The sequence below is a fragment of the Vigna unguiculata genome, chromosome 7 (genome assembly GCF_004118075.2).
Source record: "Vigna unguiculata cultivar IT97K-499-35 chromosome 7, ASM411807v1, whole genome shotgun sequence".
NCBI classification, from domain to species: Eukaryota; Viridiplantae; Streptophyta; class Magnoliopsida; order Fabales; family Fabaceae; genus Vigna; species Vigna unguiculata.
In genome coordinates, this window is record NC_040285.1 from 35,158,853 (window position 1) to 35,170,556 (window position 11,704).

Genomic DNA, 11,704 nt, shown 5'->3' on the forward strand with positions numbered 1-11,704 from the left:
CTTTCTATGTTTTGCAAACTATTCCCTAATTTTACCCCTTTTATTCCCCCGACCACATAATAACTACGGGAAATTTGCAAATATTATTTTATGTCTACATAGATTAGTTTTTTAAAATTTGATAAAGAAAAACAATTTACTTTAAAATTAAAAGCATAAATTATGCATTTGTTATTAAACTCTAAAAATATATCCCTTATGAAAGAATACTATTATTAAACATGTTTACTAAAATTGATTGCTTAAATAATTAGCCAGATAGACTTTAGTATTCATACACATCTTTCATGTAATATTGATACATAGACTAGATTTTTTTACCCCAGTAGGACGGTTGTGCTTTTTAATTTCCCAAACAGCTCATTGTTCCTAATATATACCTCAATAGTATGGTTTTAATTGTAGGTGAAAATTCGGTTTCCTGGAACACGAATTTTACCTTACAAAATGTAATTTTTTTTTCTGTATCCCAGTCAGAATTCAGTCCCAAGGACCCGAATTCTGAACTGGGTTTTTTATTTTTTTTTTCATTTTCTTTAAATAAATAAGAATTAAGATTTTTGATTTTTTTGAATAAAATATTTTTAAGAGTTAATTTTTCTTTTGTGAAAAATATTACATTAGAGGTTAAAATTATTTTAAAAATAAAATATATTTAATAATGTGTTTTTAGTTATTTTAGGTATTATTTGAAACAATGAAAAAATAAATAATTTTTTTGTCTTTTTGTTTGTTGATTTTAAAATAGATTTTGTATTGTGTAGTAAGTTATTTTATGTGTAATTTGAAAATATTAAAGTAAATTTAATTTAATTTTTTTATAATTTGTGTAGTATTAATTATTTTTAATGGATGTTTATAAATATTGAAATTATAGTTATGTTTTAGTTTTGGATAATTTTTAAAATTTGTATATTATAAACATTGAAAATTTGTAAAAAATAATTTATAACCATTTCATTATTGGAATTTAAATAATTTTGTTACTTGTTTTTTGTTTATGTAAAATAAGTAACAATAAAAGATAATAAGAAAATATGTAGCATTGAATTGAATCAAGTATAAATTTATTGAACACAATTAAAAGTACAACATAAACTAAGTGGTTGATATGGATCATCTAAGTGCAGGATTATTAGGACAATGATTTCTTGTGTGTTATTCAGTTCTACAATAGGAACACTTTCTAGATTGTCTTCCTTCCTTAATGTTCATCTCAGTCCTAATTCTACTTGATTTAGGATGACCCCTCTCGCTTCTTTCTGTGGCAGGATGAGGCCAAACCTGTGACCCTTGTTTTCATATACTTTCATGACGACATCCAACCTATAATGGGGACTTATGTACAAAAGTCGTGATGTGCATGCTTGCAAGCTGCAATAACATGTGAACATGGTAGATGTATTTTTTTAAACTTTCCACAATCGCACCACCTTTCATCTAATCTGACTACAAATTTTCCTGCAGGACGTATTTCTCTAGGATTCACCATCTCCTCCACTCTGAATCTTGTGGTATTTCTATCAAATTCAACGACGTGGTGCGTGTTTGACTTGGAGTCCGCATCTTGTAGGAAGTTGGTCGCATATTCAGAGTACACATGACCAGCATTGACCATTGCAGTTATTTGCCTACCTCTTTTCGTGAAGTATGTGTTGCACTTGGTGTACGTGGCCAATACTATGGATGAAATTGGCAAATTCCTTGTCTTCTTCAGGACAAAATTTATTGCTTCCAATGAGTAGTTCCTCTAATGTAACATTTTTCACAAAAGAAAAATTAACTCTTAAAAATATTTTATTCAAAAAAATAAAAAATGTTAATTCTTATTTATTTTAAAAAATGAAAAAAAAACCTACTTTAGAACTGACCGGGATACAAAAAAAAATTACATTTTGTAAGGTAGAATTCGTGTCCCAGGAGACCGAATTTTTACCTACAAATAAAACCATGCTATTGAGGTATATATTAGGAGTGATGTCTGGGAAATTAAAAAGCAAAAGCGTACTACTGCGGTAAAAAAATCAAATAGATTATAGATTATATATATATATATATATATATATATATATGTAGTTGAAGTTTTAATAAGTTCTAAAAGATTATTAATAAATACACATATTTGCTTCTTGTATAAGCATGTAAATTAGTAGTTCACAATGAAAATCGAGTTTAAATTACACAGCTCAGTCAAATAATATTAAATATATTAATTTCAAACTTACAAAGTAAAATGAAATATATGTATCATTTTGGAATAAACATATCAAATAAGGAAAATAAATATGATAATTAATTTTAATGAAAAAATTATTCAAATTATATTTAATTTCACTGAGACTTATATTAAAACTCATAATTTAAAATTGAGTATTTAGGTTTACACAAAATATGAAATAAATTTAACAACTAAAATATTTGATGAGAATTCAAGTTTGACATGCACAATCATAATAAACTAGAATTCAATAAATTGGTTTTAAAATATAAATTGAAAGAAATATTCAATATATTGGTTTGTAATAAAAAAAAAAGAAAACAAATATTTAAACTAATTTGTATGCAAAACTCATTTCTATTGTACTTACTAACATTTATAAATAAATTAATACTTTACAACTAAATTGTTACTTATGAAATATTTTTATAATTTGTAACAACTAAAATGTTTGCATGATAAATTAAGAGCTAAAGATGAGAATTTAAATTTGTCTTTGTTACCAATAAATAACTTTAATTGTTCTGAATGAAACTCAATTTTAAACCTCCGATTTAAATAAAATTCACACTGAATTGAAAATCCAGATTCTAGCGAGCAATTATAAGATGGGAATAAAAAATGTTTTATAAGTGTAAAAATCTATATAATAATATTATAAATTATAAGATATTAAAAAAGTTATTATTAAAAATACTTAAAAATTAATAAAATTGTATGAATTTTTAGAAAATATTTAAAATTATAAGAGTTACTAAAAAATGAAAATATTTGAATAAAAATAAGTAAATTTAACATCTTAATAACTAAGTTTTAATTTAACTTCATGTATTCCTGTTTCTTACTTAGTATTTCTAGTTCTACATGTGAATTTAAAAAACAAGTTCAAAACTAAATTTTGTTTATTAGTAAACAAAATATGAAGATTCGTTTATTAATTTAACTGATTATTTGATAACACATTTATATGTTTGTTTAAATTAAAGTAAAATACCTTAAATATTCTCTTACACACAACAATTTCGTTTATCATGATTAAAATTTGTGTTTTTTATGTGATAAACAAACTCAATTAAATGTATAAAACTTTGTTGTTTATTTAGATAAATCCCATTTATCATAATAAAAGACAGTAAGATTTATTTATATAATTTAAAAGCCTAATATATCTTATTTTTCTTACAAAATTATATTTTTATGTTTTTCTACCATCTACTCTAACCTTTGTTATTTTGTTTTACTAGATTTTGAACTAAAGTGTGCGTAAATATATATCTATTTATTTTATTATTAAAAATATATAATATAATATAATTTTCCGTACAAGAAAAAATATTTTAACAAAGTTTATTTTTACATTACTCAATGATAAAATTTCTGCTGAGTTATTTTCTTAGGTCCTAATTTCCCACCCTAAATCATTATTAGAAGATGTATTTGTTGGAATTTTACGAATCTTCAAAAATGACAATAGTATTTAATGAAGTTTTTAAAACTTTTATCAAGTTGTACGACTTTAAAACTCTGATTTATTACCGTAAGTTTTGAAACTTTCTTTAACATATCACGAGTTTTAGAACATCCGTAAAATGATTACTTTTCAAACTTTCATTAACGTGTACATGCTAGAATTAATTTAAAAATAATAACTTTATAAATTTAAATATAACATTTTAAAACAATTTTATAAAAAAGTAAATAAATATTTTTATTTAAAATTAAAAAAAATAAATTTCAATGTAAAATAAAAATTTAAATAAATTTAATCTTGTTAAAAATTTCAATTTTAATAAAAATATCATAATAACATTTATATAAAATTTAAATTTGATCTCAATTTGAAAAGAGATGAAATTGTTAAAGTTTAAAAAAATAAAAAGATTGTGACTCAAGTGAGACAAAATAATAAATACAGAGACTAAATATAGATTTTTCACATGACATTTGTGTCAGCAATAACACCTAACATTGTCAGTGTCATGTCATTCTGTCTTTGCCATGTGATCGAACCTCTCATTTAATACTTGACAATTTTTAAAAACAATAAAAGAAAATCATGAAGTTTTGATACTAACACGTTACACATCAATTAATGTTGTTAGTAATATATCAACAAAAGTATCAAATTACAACACATTTTAAAATATGACTACCAAATTGAGACTAAAAATAATTTGATGACTTAATTAACATTTTTGGACAAAAAGACCAAGAGATAGTTTAAACCTTTCATTTATAATAACACAATGTCCTTTTCATTATTATCTTTTTATTTTTATTATTTATTTTTCTCTCAATGATATATATTTTTTATTTTTTTATTTACGTTTAATAATATATTAATTTTTTTATAATTACTTATACCTATATATGAGAGATTTTTTTTTCCGGTGTCATATTTGTTTTCCAATTTTATACTTTAAATACATTTTTCTTTTAAATTGAAAGAACTATTTTACCAATTTTATTATTTGAGTCTTTAATATAAATAAAAGGTTAGGGGTTTTGCTCTTTGGCTAGTGTTTGTTTTATTGTGAAATAGTACTCAGGTGATATTTCTTTTTTAATTATTTTGTTTGTAATTTTCTTGATTATATTGTAGTTCATTTAAGATGTTAAAGTGAGTTAACTTGACCTATCACTGTTTGAACTAAAAAAATGTTAGCTCAAATTGGTTCACTTTCTAGTGAGTCAAAAAATTTTAATCTAGCTCGACTCACCACGAGTTACTGGTTAGTGGGTTAACTTATTTACAAATATTTTACTTTTCAAATTTATTTATATATGAATGATTTACGTAAACTCATGAGAGCCTAGTCAACTTGGATTATAAACTCGTAAGAGTTCAATTTAGATAAATAAATATTAAAATATTTATAAAAATTACAATAATTTATTATTATATGATATCATAAATAATTTTTATATTTTTATTGAAATATTATTATTATTAGTTGATCATATTATATTTTTTTTATATTTTCTTAACTGTTTTTCTTATAATAATTTTAATTATATATATATATATATATATATATATATGTATATGCCATTCCGAAGTGATCTATTAATCTGCTAATAAGTCGTTTAATGGCAGTTTCACCTATCACTTTATTGTGAAACATTAGATTGGTCCGTTCTGCCATAAGTACCTCCCTATTCCACTCAGTGGGATTCATTCAGTTCAACAATGGATTTGAGTCAATGATTGAAAAACTGCCTTTTCTTTATCTTAATTTGTGTAGAAATTGAGAAATTAAAAAACTAAGATCCTTGTTAAATGTTAAATCATGAAGATTTGAATTTACACCAGTATCATAAATTTGTTTATCTTAGATACAACCATCTATATGATTAGATACCATATGAATAGGCTCGGCAAAAACCTTGTACAGCTTCTTCGATTTCTCGATAAAAAGAAATATGACCTACGTTGGTTCGAATGTAAATAGAACGAATTTGTTTTTTTGTACTTCTTACTACTAGATAATGCCCATAAATTTCATGATAGGTGCCTAAAGATTCATAGTGAACTTCGATAGGAACTTCTCTTGACGAAATAATGCGTAGATCTAGTCGCCAACATATAACATATAACATATTTAATATTTTACAAAAAAAATGTATAAACGTTGACATCCACAAACTAACTTTAAGGCCCAAATGGTCAGCAACATAAATCTTAAACTCAAACACAAAGACTATCTATCCTTAGTCACCGCAGTAGGAAGGCAACACATGAAGATCCATAAAACAAACCACCAACACAACAATGACGATGATTGACAGTGACATTGGCACCAAATGAGAGACAAAGACAATACAATAACGAGATGAATTCACAAAAGGCGAAGGAAGCAAAAACCAGGAAAACCAAGTTTATAACCCTAATATGATAAGTGAGCCATAACATGATTTTGTTTTATGGAAAAAACAAATCTTGTCAAAACTCACCAAATCGAAAGCAAACCCATAAGTTCAATAGATTCCACCTTCGATCCCACAATTCTATTCCAAGATTGAGTTTGCTTTCGAGTAAACTTAGAAGCATTGGGTGAACACGTAAACTTGTCCAAGTTAACGAGTTAATTCGCGAGTTTATTATACTACAATAAAAGTGGATTGACTCAATCAAGTTTTTTAGTAGTATAATCAAAGTCTTTACCAAATCAATATTCTCTAAATATTATTATAAAAATAATAGTTAAAAATTAAAGTATTAACATATATAATCAGACAAACAAGTAAATAAACATCAAAACTATTCAAAATATTATTGATTGTAGTACTTAAAAATATCAAATTGTAAATCTATATAATTAGAAGTATTAAGTATTTTTGATGAAAAACTTATAAAAATGACAAAAATACTACAAAATGTTGTTGTTGGTGGGTTATAGGTGAACATACCTTCAACCCAACTCAAATCCGTTTATGTGACGATCAAAATTAAAGGTTTTTGGAGATAATATTATTTTTTTTTTATGTGTGAATTAAAGTGGTCTCTTATTAATAATACATAGCTCCGTTAATCCTTCCTTAAAGTATCCATCACTTGCACAATAATTTGTAATTTATTTACTTATATTTAGTCTTTAAAAAAATATTCGGTTAATTAGCCCAGCTATAGTAAATTAAATGTAAATAATTATAACCATATTCTTATTTATTATGATGTAAATTTACATTGATATTTTTAATTGTTTTAATTTATGTAATAATTTTATGAGATAATCTCTGTTTCATTAATACATTCTAAATCACTTAGTTTATTATAAAAATGCCAATAAATTTATGTAACTTATTATGTTTTCAAATATTTCATATAATTGAAAAGATTTACTCCTTCACAAAATGTCTATTTGAAAAAAAAAAACAATTAATCCGACACAATCTTCCGTTTCCTTTTTTAACAAATTGGAAAAAGTTAGATAAAAAGATGCTAAAAATTGAAAAATGATGCTTTTGACAAAACTAAACAAAAGTTCAAAATGATAAATAAAAACATAATTCATTATTGAATAATTTTTAATATTATGCAGTTAAATATTTTATATACTTATAACTTTCTATTTTTTAATTTTTTTATACACTAATTTTTTTATAAATTTCAAGTAATATTTCATTGTTCACTGTAATTTAAAACAGTTATCCTTTCTAGACAAACAAATACTTATTGAAAAAAAAAACAATTGAATAATTAAAACAATAATAAATGTTGTGTAATATTAAATCAATAATTTAAAAAAACGTGTAACAATAAAAACACAATGGAAAAACTTTAAGTAATATGTTCAAAAAGTATAAGTAGACAAAAAAACACCTTATCAAACACAAATAAAATAACTTTATCAAATAATTTCATTGATAATATAAACTAACTGCTTTACCATATACGCCCATAAAAGATATGATGTACAACCATGGTCTTTTTATACCTATAGTTTTTTTTTTTTGTTTCTAAATTGTCCAAAGTGGTTTGCTTTTGAAACTTGGACAATCCAGTAAAAATGAAAAATATAAATGGGCTTGCTCTATGTTCCTCCATTTATGAATTCATATAAGGCCCATAAGAAGATACCAATGATTGTATCCCTCACTAAACTCTTGACTAGGCCACTGATCCAGTCACCAGAAGAATCTTTCCCTACAAGGTCCCTAAACCTCAAATTTCCTGTGTCGCATAACAATGCATATATCACACCCTTCATGTGACCTTTTCCTATCACACCCACAACCCTTTTACTGTTATTCACAGCTTTGCTTCTCTTCAATGACCATGCAAGATACTGCACCAAAAATAATACACCATTCATACTTGCATTTGCATATGAAAGGATACTAAAAGTGTAACATAACATCTTAGTTAAGCGCATGAAACCAATTTTTCGGATATGACATTTAAAAAACAAACATATTTATGTTAGTCTTTGAAGGAAAAAACATGCAAGTGAAACAGGAAAAAGAAACACTTACTGTATCTCGTTCGTGTATCAGAGGTGACAATAAGGAAGGATATGAAAAACTCAACTGCTCATAAAGTTGTAATTTATCATCATCCGAACTTGCTTCCTGCAACTACCATTATTTCAGTCTATAGTTTTTCAAATAATTTCTATATGGCAAACCTTGACGTATATTTGTGTGATTGAATATCATAATGAATCATGCATATTTCTCTCTTACAGACATATACATACACACTTTTTTTTTTTCTCTTTTTCCTAGTTCTGTACAATTTTTTTTTTCGCATGAATTGTACACTTCCCACTCTACAAAATCTTGCTCATAATCATCATTGCTCATATATCAATCCAATCATAAGATGAGCAATGACTCAGTTTTTCATTTAAATTGAAGAAATGAAATAATGCATAAACGATTCACCACATGTCTGTGAATCCCTCGACAAACTATAAAACCAAAATCAAAGGAATACATAGATCATTTAGACATTCCTAAAATAGCTTGTTCTTACATCAAATATTATTTCAATAAGATGGTTAGCTATCTGCAAGAACAATGTCAAAGTCCCTTTTTTTCTCCCATTCCTTAATATTCATTATATAGAAGCTAGAGATTTAGCATGGAAAAAAATAATATAAACTAAACTTGTAGTATCTTGATCAAACAAACTAACCTTTAGCTTATTTACAGAAATGTTTGATGAAAATGCTATCCCACGAAAAATTGATAACACTAAACTTAGTTTCTCATTCCATTTCATAGCCTTCCATGCTCTTTGAAGCTGCAAAACAGATAATAAACAAGGAAAAATGATTTTTTAATCATAAATTCCATCATATAAATCTGTCTAACTCCTTTTTTTTTACGTGGTTTGAAATCAATACATCAAGTTTAATTGAGGGAGAGGATGAGTGTATACACATAACACTTAGTTGTATCATTAAAGAATTATCTTTCACTAATTATCAAGTTAGCCTCATTGTGAAGATAACTTTTTGATGGGTTTATATATATTTTCATATATAATATGGTTATGGTCATAAGCATGTTTATGGATATTGAGAGATTGTGGTTCTATATGGTTATATGACATTAGTCTTACACATATAAAACCTTAGACACCACTTTTACACCAAAACCTTAAGGCAATGTTGTTATGGGTCTTTATTCTTATATAGTGTTTAACTTTGTCTATTATATCCAATGTGAGACTTTTTGACTCACACTTGGACTATTCCCAACACTTTTGCACCCAACCCAACTAACATAAATACTTATCAAGCTTTCATGTGTTAATGCAAGTTATGACCGATAGAAAATCTGAAGTTACATACCGTTATTTCAATTGGTCGATCTCCTAAAACTATTTGTGCACCAACTTCTTCGGAAACCTTTCGGGCTGCACGAAACTACATTATAGATATTACATTTATTAAAAGACTTTCTACTTCCATGTACTAGAAATCTATAGTACTTTGAAACTACCTCATCACCGAAAGGGCGATTAATATCCGAAGAAATCTTTGATGAAAAGGCAGCCAAAAGTAATCGCAACGCTAATGCAGTTTGACCACCTGATATTTAGATAAACAGTAAATAAGTTTTTTTTTATAGATATTATAAGAGATAAAAATTGTGAAGTTACCTAGGTTTATGCTACGACCAACAGCTCCAAAAAAACCGGTGCCACTCAAGGAAAACATGTTAGAACGCAATTGTTTCCTAGGCTCTTCATCGTCAGAAACATACATGATCCCAGCTCTGGAAATGAGATCTGTAACAATTGAAGTTAAGATGTGGAATAAACAATGTGGATAGTATAAGTTGAAAAAGAAAACCCTGTACATTCGATTTTGGAAAAAGATAAGAAAGGGAAAAGGAAAAATATGAGATACAATATTATATTTGTCAAGTTAAGTTTTACATCAGTACAGTTCCAGTAATAACCAATATAGTGTATACTCATGGTATCTCTGAGAAATTATTTGCAAATTCATTTGTGACCTTTTATTATTCATTTTCATTCCATCTTCTCTTTGCACTTGCAATTTTGTCATTCTTTTCTAGTACATGTAATGTTGTCACGTTTCACGTTTTCTTCCGGTTGTAGTATACATTTTCCACTCATGTTTTTGTCTTTCTTACTTCACATCCGATTCATCGATCACAATATTAGATTCTCACTCCCCAACTACTTTGAGAGGATTTATACTTCATTCATAGTTCACTCTTCATTTCTTACAAATTGATCTTTGCTTCATATGTTGTCAATCTTTTACGGATACTCTCATTATTAACTCTTAATTTTCTTAAATTTCCCTACACCATGTTTCAAGATCTAAGCCATTTTTGTGTGTTATTATTATAGAGAGTTTGATTCTCATAAATATGAACATATGTAGATACTAATTTTTCAACATAATTTCTCCATCCATGGAGAATTTAAAAAACATGATATTTTTTAAAATCTTTATTAATTGTGTTGTGATCTTTCAACTTTCGAACAGTTAACATTTTCTTTTAAAATAATGAATTTGAACATAACAATTAAAAGTTGTTACAGTGTTTAAATTAATTACATGTTATAAGATAACCAACACGCCACTATGTTATTAACTTAAAAAAACTACACACAAAACAAGACTATGATTAATTCGCCACTAGAAACGGTTCCCGGAGCTGTGGAACTACAGGCCCACAGAGTCACGCATACACCATTCCCCATCAAGAGATGCCTTAATTGTTGAGACACGATGAATGATTTCCATGAAAGATAATGAAGCAGGAATATGATAACAGCAGTGGTTGTAGTTACCTGCTTCTGCAGAGCTCTACAACAACATTATCAGGCCTCAAAGCGCGCACCACGCGTTGTACCTCCATAGCCGAATCCTTGGAAACATGGGAAGTTCCTATCAGCCAAATGAATTCAGGTTCCACGAATTCGGTCCTCCAAGAAGGGACTGGGCCAAACCTCTTCTTCTGGACCAAGACCAAGCTCCCATTGTCGGCTAAGTCCAGCAACTCGGGGTGAGATTCGGCTATGGCGGCTCTGGACTCCTCCGAAATCTCTCGCCTGTAATCAAAATCTGGGGGTGGGGGTTTCACGGAAACCTTGAAGGGTTTCAGAGGTGTTGTTGAGAGGGAAAATGGGTTGCTCCTGAAAACTGGGAAGATTGACTTCATCGCAGTTGAGGAGTGGAGTTCGTGGAAGAGAAGCAATTTCCAAGTGATGACGATAAGAGCAGCTTGTGGAGGTGAATTTCGATGAAGGCTATTGATATGTATTCCCCATTTTGCTTCTTAATTTTTTTTTTTTTACTTTAATTTATGAAATATAAAATTTTATTATTTTTGTTTTAGTTGAACAAAATTTGATATAAATTCATACACACATCATTAGAACAACATATATGATATATAACAACTTTATGTTATATACTTTTTATGTTACTTGTCATTTAAAAATAAACTTCAATATTAAGGATTAAAATGATGAAATAAATACATTATACAGAT

General features: G+C 26.9%; 1 protein-coding gene across 1 annotated transcript; it reads right to left on the reverse strand.

The window, feature by feature from the left end:
* Positions 1–7,588: 7,588 nt before the first annotated feature.
* Positions 7,589–11,460, reverse strand: LOC114190711 (traB domain-containing protein). Its single transcript, XM_028079691.1, has 7 exons — positions 11,001–11,460; positions 9,831–9,946; positions 9,671–9,759; positions 9,520–9,594; positions 8,859–8,966; positions 8,195–8,290; positions 7,589–8,007 (listed from the first exon to the last, which is right to left on the reverse strand). Exons 1-7 carry the CDS (start codon positions 11,369–11,371, stop codon positions 7,753–7,755), a joined length of 1,110 nt encoding a protein of 369 aa, XP_027935492.1. The 5' UTR covers positions 11,372–11,460; the 3' UTR covers positions 7,589–7,752.
* Positions 11,461–11,704: the final 244 nt, after the last annotated feature.